The 12,428-nt window shown below is 52.8% G+C and overlaps 1 protein-coding gene across 1 annotated transcript in view; it reads right to left on the bottom strand.

The window, feature by feature from the left end:
- Positions 1 to 235: 235 nt before the first annotated feature.
- The window catches only part of VPS45 (vacuolar protein sorting 45 homolog (S. cerevisiae)), a 28,553-nt gene continuing 16,360 nt past the window's right edge, over positions 236 to 12,428 (bottom strand). Inside the window, exons 12-13 of the mRNA XM_009886184.1 lie at positions 9,731 to 9,862; positions 236 to 323 (exon numbers count right to left, since the gene is read on the bottom strand). Coding sequence (XP_009884486.1) covers positions 236 to 323; positions 9,731 to 9,862 — 220 coding nt within the window. The remainder of the gene's footprint in view (positions 324 to 9,730; positions 9,863 to 12,428) is intronic.

Below are 12,428 nucleotides of genomic sequence, written 5' to 3'. Positions count from 1 at the left end.
CCGCGCTTGTGAGAGGACGCTGAGGGTGCTGCAGTTTGGGGCATGTCCTGGTTCCTCAGGGCAGACGCCAACTCCAGCGATCGCTGCCCAGACGCTTCTTGTGCCCGTGAAGGTTCCTGGCCTGGATGGGAGAAGCTACGGCAGCAGCACAGCGCAGGAACGTCCAGTTCTGCTCCCAAGCTGTACACTCAGTTCGTGGAAGCTCCGGATGGGCGAGACGGGGTTTCTCCAAGATTCACCGTCTGCTGCTTGACCTTGGCGTCACTTGAGAGCTCTCAGCGCTTCGGCCGCGGAACCCCGAAGCTGTGACTTCCTCGAGGAAGCTGCAAAGCAAAGTTAAGGTTAGCAGAGACAAGGGCCAACTTTTCATGCAGACAGAAAGTAACGGCGTGGCCCGGCCTCAAGCCTTCGCACAAAACCAACAAGTGCTCTACAACCTCAGAGCTATAGAAACGTCTGTAGATGGAGGGACAGAGTCACTGCTTCGTATGTGGTGACTGTGGCGAAGACGAGAGGACCTGCCCCCAGCAGCGTGAGATCCAACAAAAAAACCCACCCAGAGGAGGGATCCCGGTCCCAACGGTGATGCTCTTTCCCCCCGCTCAGGCTCACGTCAAACGCAGCAGCTCCCGCCTCAAGGACTGAGGGTCCCTGAAGGAGCACATGACAAAGGGACACTCAGATCAGGACACGTGTCCTCCAGTGTAAAAGCATCACCCAGAGAGCCGGCATCGGGGCGCACTGGTTCCCTCTGCAGTCCAGGGACAGCAGCAGGGTGGATGGATCATCCTCCGACTGACCTACTCCTCGGGGGAAATGGCCTCAGACTGGGACAGCTCCAGTTAGGAGACGCTAATCCAAGAGGGAAAAGTGAATGGCAGCCCTGGAGAATGCTCCCATTTTCCAGCGATGTACCCTCCCACCAGCCAGGCCCAATTCAATGGGGGAGAACAAAGCGCGAAGCTGTGGGACTGCGGTGACCTGCCCTGGGGACCAAAATCTCCCAGCACGGATCACCAGCTCAACATCTTGGCTTAAATGCTCCACCCAGTCCGGGATGACTCTCATCTCTCCCCGTGCCACGAACGATAAGGCTTCCGAAGGGAGGGCAGCCTCTCCTGGCGGGCTCGGCTCAGCATCTGCCCGGCGCTGGCAGTCCCACTCGCCGTTCAGCGACAAAGCCAGGAAGGCCAACGGTCAGCCTTGTTTTTCTGCTCACTCTCAAATCTTCCTGTGGGGATGATAAGGCAGGAAGAGGCAGGGTGGAAACCTCCTGCTGAGGCATCCTTGACGTTTCGCAGCCAGGGCTTTCTGGAAAGCAGCCCCTTGAGCCGCCTGGGTCGCCGCTTGTGCCTCCGGCCCCAGCTCCTCAGCCTCCCCCCCTTTTCCAGCCTCTTTAGACCACACTCAAACCTAAATAAGGAGCCACGTGGAAACCCCTGGGCGCTAACCGTTCATTCAGACGCATCTCAAGAAAGTTTTAACTCAGTAAAATGCTTATGTACACGCTCAGCTTCATCCCAGTCCCTCCTCTGTATCGTTTTCCGAGGCGAGTTAAGGAAGTAGGGGACTAGACCCTGAGGAACTTGTCAATCTGAGATTTATACACCAGTTTGCCCTATAAAGTCAAGTGAACGGCTCAAGCGGACCCCAGAGCACTGGTTCCACACAAACCCCAAAAGATAACACATTCAGAGACGCATTTGAATAGGTGAAGCACGTCTGAAGGGAAAGCACCTTCTCAGGTGGAGATCAGCGGCCGGGGACTGGCGTTGGCCGACCGCAGAGGGAAAAAAGGTGGAAGCAGGTAGTGAGTGTGCAGCAGGTTGCGAAAGCGTCTGGGAGTCGGGAGGGCTGGGCTCCGTTCAGGTCTTGAGATCCTGAAATCGCAATCTGCAAGGCTGTTCAGTCCGATCCCAAATCTGTTTCCACTTAAGCCCCATTACGTCTTCGGGAGCGGAGTTCGGCTCAGCGTTTTGATCGTTTGGAAAGTCCCGTTCTGGAACGCTCGCGGTGCGTCTCCAAAGCCTTGTATGGACACAGCTGAAGTCACGATCACTGTGGAGGCAACTCCGTTTGTCAGCAAAGAATTTCTGCTGCGTGCAGGACCAGGGTCGCGTGGCGCTGGTGGCAAGAGAGACGATTTCTACCTCGATGAGTCTGCAAAATGGGTTTCACTCGTTCTGTCGCCAGCCAGTCTTCAAAGGCCAGTTTTATCCCCGAAACATGCCACGGCGGTTCAGTTTCCAGGCTTACACCTGGTCAGGATCCCAGATCCGTTTCTTACCTGGGTGGAGGGGCTTGTGCGGTGAGCGGGGACGTGGGTACGCGCCCAGAGCGAGGTCTGTGGGAGCTGCAGCCGGGTCGGCTGCATCGCACCCGCCCTCCGGCAGCCTCGGCCGTGCTTCCCAAAGCGCTGCGGAGCTTCACCCGGCACAGCGCGCCCGAGCGGGGAAGGCTAAACCGTAGAAACACCGTTGTTCAAATAGGTCTAAAAGTGTGTTAAGGTTTGAGACTAATTCAATCCCTTCAAGAGGAAAAAAAACCCAAACCCTTTGAAAGAATAACGCTTTAAAGCTCTTTGCATTGTTTTTGATCGATTATAGGCTTTTATATGCTCTCGGACGGCGCTCCTGCCCACAAAAGCCACACGGGAGCGCAGCCCCCAGAGGGGAACACTGCGCTAGGGCCGGAGCTTAGAGCTCGTCCCAGTTTCACCAGCAAGTGACAGCTCACTCCTGCTCCCCACCTCCGTCCTTGGAGTGCCCGGCCACGGCTGGAGCATTGTCCCGCGTGCCCCGGCCAGACCCCCTTCTCCCGCGTCCCGACACCGCTCCCGAGCAGCTGCTCGAAGGCAAACACCAGGGCAAGCCGCCGGCCAGCGAACCTTCCCGTGCGAGATCCCCGTCCGTCTGTAGGAGAAGCCTCTGAAGCCAGAGGAGCTGCGACCGCTGCCCGGAAAACGGAGCGCTGGTGGCAGTTTACTTACACCCGCCGGTCTGCGCGGGTTGGGAGGCAGCGGAACGCTCCGCAAAAACCACAGCAACGCTCCCACGGAAGAGCTGAGGAGGGTACGTTACCAGGAAGATGGTTACTCTGGCAATGCGGTACAGTGCTACCGGTTTCTAGGTTGACTCATTCCTTCAATATGCTGATCGATTATCTGAACATTAACGCTTTTATTTAAAAAAAAATAAAAGATAAAGAAATAAAAATCAGGATATAGCAGGAATCCTCCAAAAAACGTGATTCCCCTACAAGAGGTCTAAAATAGGTCTACCTGCCCAGGTTGTGAATCAGCAGGTTTTAAAAAAAAAATAATAAAAAAATAAAATCTCATGCAAATGCCTGCACCAATTTCAACACCGCACGGCTTAGAAATACGCATTCGGGGAGGGGGGGGAACAGCCTGATTTACAAGAGGCGCACAGGAGCACCGCTTGCGCTATGGTCATTCCGCTCCGTGATTACAGCGCGAGCGCTGCCCCTCCTCCGGTTTTATTTTTAGGCATTGGAGTCAGGCAGAGCGAGTTCTTCCCAGAGAATGACTTGCTTTTATTTTCAAAGGGAAATCCTGTTTACTTGCTACCTGGAGAGAAAGTTTGTGTGTGTGGAGAGGGAGATGCAGTCAGACGCTGTCACTTTATACTTCAGGGAGGAATGGCTTCAGACTGGAAATGGGGAGATTAAGATGAGATCTGGGGAAGAAATTGTTGGCTGTGCGGGCGGTGATCCCCTGGGGCAGGTTGCCCCGAGAAGCTGTGGCTGCCCCATCCCTGGAGGTGTTCAAGGCCAGGTTGGACGGGGCTTGGGGCAACCTGGGCTGGGGGGAGGTGGCCCTGCCCAGGGCAGGGGGTGGCACTGGATGGGCTTCAAGGTCCCTTCCCACCCAAACCATTCTGTGATTCTACGATTCTAAAAGCGGGTGACACGACTACCTCAGAGCATCCCCTGCACAGAAGGTGTCCCCACCCAGAGCAAGAGCCAAACTCCCACCCGTGGTGGCAAGGTGAGCCCTGCCACGACTGGTGGTGTTCCCAGGACCCCGAGGATCCTGCGAGGAACAGAGCGAGCATCCAGCGCAGTGGTCACAGCTGCTCCCGCCCGGCTGGGAAAGCCTCTGCTCAGAGTGCCAATGTCAAGAAGAATTTGAACCCATCTCCTCGCTCTGCTCCAAACCCTCCCTCTGCGGTAAGCGGGAACCGCGGCGGGTCCCAACACTCCTCCCCCCGTAGGCACAGGTATCCGGTGACCAGGCTCCGCCGGCCGAGCACATCGCAGCCGCGTTTGGCACCACCGGGCTCTTACTGTAACTGGGTAAGTGGGTCAGGCTCCACATCCCCCTGGATTAGTCACAGCAGGTTGGTGCTTAACCTGTGCTCTGGATGAGTCAGCCCCACGCGCCAGATGTTCCTCCTGGTCTCAGTCTTCCATTTTTAGCCGATTATTGATCATTTTTTAACCCTTTCTCCTCCAAACCTCGCAGAATTTCTTTGAAATCCATTTGCCTGTGCCGGTGAAGAACAGAGCGAGTCACATGCGGGACTGGCGGTAAAACTGTTTGCCAACAGCAAGGACTCAGCTCCTTCACTCTGAATGTTCTCGAGGAAGCGAGGGAAGCCAGAGCTCCTTCCGTCCAGCGTTCAGCCCGGAGAAGCGGAGCTGTTAGGAGGCACTATCAGCCACGTCAGGTGCTCCGACTTCTTCAATTCAAAGCCCGGTAATTACCTTCTTTCCTTTTCTCTCCCTGCCCTAATGCCCAAAATCTCTCTGCATTCTGCGCTTTGGTACGAGCACGTGACCCTCCGCCAGTGTTAAACACTGTTTTGGAGAGCAATTGAAAACCCACAGCTTTAACTCCAGTTTTGCCCAAATTTATCTGGCTCCTGCGGGTAATTACAGACGTTGCTATGGTCAGTTAAGGCACGGCACTAAGTCAAGGAAGAACTTTCACTTTCACCATAAATATAAATACGTATTACATATATCTTTTTAAAAGTCGATTCTTTTTAAAAATAGATTATTTTTTAAAATATGATTACTAATCCCCGGCCTTTCAGCCCTTCCGTTGCAGCTCGTTACGTTGCAGGAAAAAAACCAGACAGGAGCTGTACGCACTCTCAGGTCTTCGTTTTCCCGGCGGTTTGGCCGGTGGCCGCACGTCCCCCGCACGAGCTGCTGCACAACTGCCTGAAACGGGCACATGTGGCGTTCCGACGCTCGCACGCCGGGCACAGCTCTGCAGTGCGCTGTTGCCTACGCTCATCGGGCAGGAACACACCGCCAGGACGGCTTTTTTACCTTTTTGAGGAGTCATAATAGAAGTATTTTTAGTAGGGCTGCCAAAATTTCCGAAGGAAGAGGCAGCCAATCTGCCTGGATTAGAAAAACACTGCAAATTCCTTGACAACAACAGATTTTTTTCCACCCTGCCGGCGTTTCTCAAAGGATCGCAAAGCCTTACCGAATGCCTGTCCGTGTACCCTCCGAGACGGATCAGCGCGAAGGAACCGGGGATAAAAAAAAAAGAATTCAGTAAACTGAGATGGGACAGATTTAAGGCCTCATCTGCAGCCAAACGGAGCGCGCACAATCAAAGAGATTTTCTGATCTTTGGCTTTCTGCATTTCTCTGGCTTTCATCGCTTGACTTTTCGGCACCCCCTGCTGCTTTACTGCGGGTTTTTTTTTCTCCCGGCTCTTGCTTGCAGCCAGGAACAGAAGAGCCGAGCCGCGTTCCCAACCCTACGGCTGCCTGACCTGCCCACGCGTGATGGCGGGGAAGAGGCCGAGGAATAGGTGCGCTACGCGGATTTAGCTGTGAGAGGCAGAGGAGGGATGCCAAGAAACGGACTTTTTCTCATACCTTGTAAAACCACTGGGATTTTTTCACCCGGGGGAATAAACTCCAACAGTAGAGCCCGTCAGCTTCTGTAGCCTGATGAATTTATACGGAATCCCTTAGACTACGTGCCTCAGCTCAGGCTATGAGCACTGTTATTAGCCGCCTGCCCCTGTTTTGCATCTATATGGGTATAAATCCACAAAGATCAACGGGGACAGATTCTCCATGACACAACTGTGCGGCATAAGGAACCTCCGAAGAGGTACCTACCGCACCCACTTTGGGACCCTCTTTGCAAACACGGGATGTTGGATTTTCCATCCCTACACCGCGTATTTTTCACCCCCCCACCACTTTAAAGCATCTACTTACGGTACATTCACTGCACAATGCAGATGGTCTCTTAAACAGATAAGCTTCCCGCAAATATACAGCTCTAACAACATAACCAGCTCCAAAGGCTTCTCTGTCTCCCGCTTTGTAAAAAAGCGGAATGGATATCCCTTAAGCCATCCCCCACCCTATCAACACAGATGTTGATCACAATTTAAGTTGGACTGGTAAGAACAATGAAAGCACAGGATTAGTGCGCTTACACGGGCTGCTCAGCGCATTAATATAAAAATCTCCTTGTTTATTGTGACATATCAACCCTAATCCAGCAGAAATAAGCAACAGCTCATTAAAGGAAGGCGGGTGGATTACGGGAGGAGTTAGGAGACAATAAAATCTAGGTTTCCTCGCATCAGACACCTCCGTGTATTTGCTGAAACAGCCGTGACCCTCATGCGCTTTGCTGGAATTGCGGTTAACACTCAATGGATGGGAAACTTCTTCATTTCTCAGGTGTCCTGAGCGAGTTGGCACCGGCTGCTCTCCTCTGCACGCAGGAGCCAGCCAGGCCAGTCTTCCCTCCAAAAGGGCTTGACATTACTGACCCAAAAGTTCTAATTTATTATTATTATTATTAACGTGGCTTCTTATCATTTAGGAAATCTGACTCAAGCCACTCGGGAAAAGCAAATCATTTGGGACTGGGCTATTTGTAGAGCGGGACCCTGGACAGTCCTCACCCCGCAGTTCCCAGGCAGGACCCTGGAGCAGTCAGCCCTTAAAAAGCAACAGCTTTTTTTATTTTTTCTTTTTTTTTTCTCCCCCACTTCATTCTTTGAAATGCAAATTTTGATAGAGTATCCTAGTTTTTCTGTAAATAATTCAGAGACTGCGCCAAAACGTAGTGGCAGTAGAAGCCCCAACCAGCTAACGTTCCTCGCTACAGCACAAATCGAAGAAGCGGAGCCCGACGATGTAGCTGGAAATCCTGAACTTTGTAAAGCAGGAGCGAGAGACAGTCCCCGCTCCGAGACCTTCTGCTGCACGTAGACAAAGGAGAGAGTTGCCCAACGTCACCAGCAGAGCTGGGACGGCAACCTAAAGCTCAAACCACCTTCTCACGCCCCTCCTGCTCGCCACGCTCCTGCTTTCCTTCTACTCAAAATGCTGCTGGTGAGTTTTCTCTGTTCCCCCCCCCGCCCAGTGACAGTTTTTGCTAAATCCACTACACCGATACACTTTTGGGGCAGATCTCAACCTCCGATATGGTGCGAAAAACTATAGCGGCCCAGAGAGCTCCGCAGCGCGCACTCTGGTTTTGGCGTTCAGCGTGGCGTGATGACAGTACCACCCAGGGTCGCGGCACAGACGCTGGGAAAAGTCTGAGGCGGGTGTGTTGGCAGATGTCAAAATCAGCCCCAAAATGCGCCGGTAGACGAGGAGGTTCCAGCGGATGGCAGGCTGAATATGAACCAGAGGTTTTTTTGCATCCTTGCAAGATGACAATTTACTTAACTTCTTTCTTTTTATCAGTCAAAGAGCAGCCACTGTGTCCGCTCGTCTCTTTTCCTTACTATTTCTAGGCTTGGCTGAAACAGGATTTAGTTCAAAGGCTACTTTGTGCAGCAGAAGGTTGAGGAAGCTGGGTAATTTGGGCAGGAATCGGTGGATATGTGGGCTAATACAGACTTGCCTTTGTAACCCAGTTCCTAAAAGCAATTGACTTCTGGGCTAGCATCGGTTCAGGAGCTTTGCCATCATCCGACATCAGGCTAAAATACGGGCCAAATTTCAGAGTGGGTGCTGTGGATTCGGAGGGTTTGGGCATTTTTTCAGAGCAAGCGATGATAGGAGCCGCTGGATTTCCTTGTGAGGGAACGGTGCAGGCAGTTTTGGAGCCTGAAGATCCCTTACAGGCACGAAAAGGAAGGGCAAAAGTGCAAGGATTTTATAAATATCACACGGGACACTGATGCAGCAGCAGCGCACGTATATGGCCTGAAAACCAAGCCATTTTTTAGCCCGCTCGCTACACTTGAGTCCACCTGTCAGTAACTGAGATCAGCGAAGTGCTTGACAGCTGTATTTCCGACATACAACGCCTGTGGTGTTAACAGTGTGTCTTGCCTGAACTCCGGGAGACTGCTGAGGCCCCCAGTGCTGTTAGTCAGCCCTGAAAATTTCTTCCCAAATGCTGAGCAGCATTAACTTTTCCTTCCTCTTGCAGGACTGTGCTTTGTTTGTGTTTCCACGTGGTAATGTCGAAGCTCTCCGTCCGTTCCCTTAAAGCCCAGAGCAGCTGCTGGACAATGCCAGAGACTCTCCCGGGACTTAGATTTCACTGCGCTTCCTGCTGCAACACATGGGAGAGACGTGGGTCGCCTGTCACATTCCGGCCGTTACCCTCCTTCCGATAACCCATCGGCTCCCGGCCGTGGCAGCGTCATACGAACGGGGACGGAACGGCGTGGTGGAAAGGAGCAAGGCACGGATTGAAGGAATTCGTGCCCCTTTTCTTGGCTGGCAACGAGGCGTGCCGATGGGACACAATCCCCAGTGCGGTCTGAATTTTCACCTGTGCTCAGATACTCGGATGAGTAATTGGCAGGGCGTTTGGAACTTGATGATCTTCAAGGTCCCTTCCAACCTAAACCATTCTGTGATTCTATGAATTTGGGTGCAGGAAACATTATTCGTATTTACAAACCAGACATTTCATAGGAAATAAACCAGGCGTTCCCTATTGACAGGAATTTTTTGGCCAGCTACAGCAAAGCGGCTGCAGGTTTCTGTACGAGCCGTCCGACTCTGTAAATCCCGACCGAGACCCTTAGGAATGGCTCACTCAGCCCAGCGCAGGGGACGTGACATACCACCAGCGCTGCCCGACGCGCGCCCTTCCAGCCCCGACAGGCAGCTGCCGCAACACCCCAGAGACAATGACGGAGGAAAGGAGTGAGGCTCGGGGTGGTCAGCGCTCCCGGCATCGCTCGGTTCCTGCGGGGATTAAGCCCTTAGAAACGTCTGGCCGCCCAGGAAAGGCAACTCGGAGCGCACAGCAAACCGATAGGGAAAGCTCCGTTCTCCAGGGAGAAAAGCAAACGACACAGCCAATACTCTGCAGGCTCGTGGGCGGCAGAGAGCCTGCTAGCGGAGTAATCACAGAACTCCGTTCTAATCATAGGTACGTTAACTTCGCTGCTATCAAATGCAGTTGCTCCAGATTTCAACGGGAGCAATAAGACCGCAGTCAGTTTTGAATTCCTGCGTGCTGCACTGGTTTCTCATTCATATTAGGCGTGTGTGGTGAATTATAAGCAGGAGAAACTATACCCATCGACTTCCCTGCACTTGAAATCAGTAAAATGCACATTAAACCTTCAGCTTGGTAATGTGTCCCTCAGCCATAACGAGCAGAGCCGGGCTCGGACTGTTTACACACGCTTCCGTGTTTTACTGCGCGATGAAGATCCCTGAGGCGTCGCAAATTCACGCTCACGTCAGCAGTTTTACATACACAGAGTCCACAGTAAAAAAACAATACGGTTATTACCTTTTTGTGTTGTGGATTGTGGTCCCCCCCAGGACGATGCGGACCCCCGGGTTGGTGCGGTTAAGGTTATAGACAGTCAGCGCCTCCTCGTAAGTTGCCCCTCCAATGATGAAGACGATAATATCTTGGGGTCTGCAATAAAGACACGAATGTTGAGACGGGATCAGACAAAACAGAAGGATAAATCCTGTACCACACACAGGCGCTGAGGCAATGACGTTGTTGATTTCTCTCCCTGGACCACATCTCATTTCTGTGGTGCGCCGGGCTCAAGGCCGACAACAATGTGCAGCCCATTAAATCGCTTTTAAAACATATTCTCTCCTAAACATTTACACAACGTGCTAACGGTCCTTAAAAGCCTCCTCAGCAACGCCCACACGCTGCATCCCTGCGGAGCTCCACCATGACACATACGCCAATGTTTAATGCATGATGGAGACACTGCTGCGGCTGTTAAATTAAGATCAATTCGGGAGCCAAACGAGGACAACAACGGCGCTTCAGACCTCTCGGGCTTGCTTTGAAGGGCACGGATCAGCTGCAGTTTTGCTGGCTGATTACAGAACCACTGGGATTTAGGCGTAAGTTTACCTCTGAGGTTACGCTCCATAGTCAGCCTGGAAATACGGGACGTTACGGGGAAAGAGCGGGAGGGGAAAGGGGGAAGGAGGGAAGTGCCTTCATCTGACAAAATACAAAACCAGCCGCACGCCCTCCACGCTCTGCTTTCAAAGGAAGGCTGCCCCTGCCCTGCGCCGCCCTCCCCAGTCGCTTAAGTTTCGCGCTCTCAGGGACAGCAGAATGTGTTTGCAACCCCGAAATCAGCCCTGCTGCCGTCTACAAGCCGAGAGACCGATTTCGGCAGAACCTACAGCGCAAAGGTGCGGATCGCATCCTGCCAGTCGTCCGCTTGAGTCAAAGCAGTCAAGTCTCGACACAATTAACTTTCTGTTGCCGTCTCAAAACTCATCTCTGCTTTCCCAGCAGGTACTCGGGCTAGAACACAGCTGCTCGCTGCAGCGGTGGAAGCAGCAGGCCTTCGTCTGCTCCGGCGGGACAGGCTCCGCATCAGTGACAAAGCAAACGGAGCGTGAGACGGGGATGACCCCGGGATGTACCTGGACTCTGTCTCTGGTTACTCCCTGCTGGGAAGCCAACCCGCAAAGCCCTCGACACCAGTACTGCCCAGAGCAGCAACACGTGCATCGGAAGGACCAACATCAGGGACTTCTTTCTTGGCATCACCGACCAGACAGTGCTACCAAGAGCGAAACTGCCGTCAGGGCGGGACACTGGCTCGGAACAAGCGTGTTAGCCATCAGGTCCACACAACTGCCTCCCTGCTGCTGGAGAGGATGCCGAAAGGTAAGAAAAATTAATGGAAAAGATAACACACACCCCTTCCCAAAGTGATCTTTGTTACCAACAACCTTTGAAATCATAAGTCTTTTCAGAAAGTTTGGGTTAGGTGCGCGTAAGATGATTTGGACAGACAAAAGGCGATGTCAGAGATGCTGTAGGCGGTGCCGGCAGTGTCCCTTTGCCGGGAGGAGAGGGAATACTGCAGCCTCGATGCCTGGAATGTGGGAACCCCATCCGTTGAGGCGTACCCTCTGGGGACGCGCAGCACGGCTAATTCAACCACAAAAAAAGCTGGTGCATTCAATACAGTTCTTCCGCAGGCACGACACCACTTGTTATCCTCGGGCCCTACAATCATTCTAACAGTGCCCAAGCCTTCCAGCTGCCGCTTACTGCGGAGCTTCCTTGGAAAGAACGAGGTGTAAAGTAGAATCCTTTGTAGAGAAGTCAGCAAAAGTGGAACACACTGTATCAGATGCTTTATGCTGTCCGGACAGAGCGACAAGTTTTACCCCGTGCGTGATTTACCCCTTCCAGCCAGGAGCAGAGGTCAAGGCAGTGCTGCCCTCAGGATTTCAGCACGCCGTCTGCGCTGCCTTCCCTCCCCTCCCGCAGCCCCAGGATTCGGCGTGCTCGTTCCTCCCGGCAGAGCTACGCTGCGTCCCCTGCGCAGGAACAGCCTGCGAAATCTCCTGCACTGCAGCCTTAAGATAAGGAGGTTATATATAGCAACCGCGCGTTCAGGCTGTGCAGGTTCAAACATCTCACCGAGGCAGACGGAGGCTTTTGCGCCCTGGTGACAACACGAGTCGCTGAGCCAGCCCCAGAGGACAGAAGAGCGCCGTACCTTGTCATTTTAGGCTTTGGAAACTAGATGCAAATGCGCCCGAGTCTTTTGGGGAGGGAAATCAAAGGAAAGGGAATGCACAGCAATGAAGTAATGTGGTAAGGCACTGTCAGTTGTCAGAAAAAATATACCTAAAATCTCTACAAGCCCGCTTTTATCGTCATGCATGTAGGAGATGTGCCAAGTAGGCCACGCCACACCTCGCTTCACAGGGAGAACGTCTTTTAGGTCGAGAAAGCTGCATCTCCCCAAAGTCCAATAAGTCAGGTGGGACCTTTAGGGTTAAGATGCCGTTACCAACTGGATCACTGGAGCAACAAAGCAACACACCAGACAACTTCTTACCAAGAAGCCTCGTGCAGACTGGAATCCACAGGATCAGTCTCCTGGTACCATCGTTTATGCATTTTTGATTGGAACTATCAAATACCTGAGGAATTCGGATGCCGGAGTCGTGTGCCAAGCTCCCATACACTCCTCTGGAAT

Source organism: Charadrius vociferus, unplaced genomic scaffold (genome assembly GCF_000708025.1).
Source record: "Charadrius vociferus isolate BGI_N301 unplaced genomic scaffold, ASM70802v2 scaffold1295, whole genome shotgun sequence".
Classification (NCBI taxonomy): Eukaryota; Metazoa; Chordata; class Aves; order Charadriiformes; family Charadriidae; genus Charadrius; species Charadrius vociferus.
Note: the sequence above shows the minus strand (reverse complement) of the source record. Positions and strands in the feature narration are given on the sequence as shown.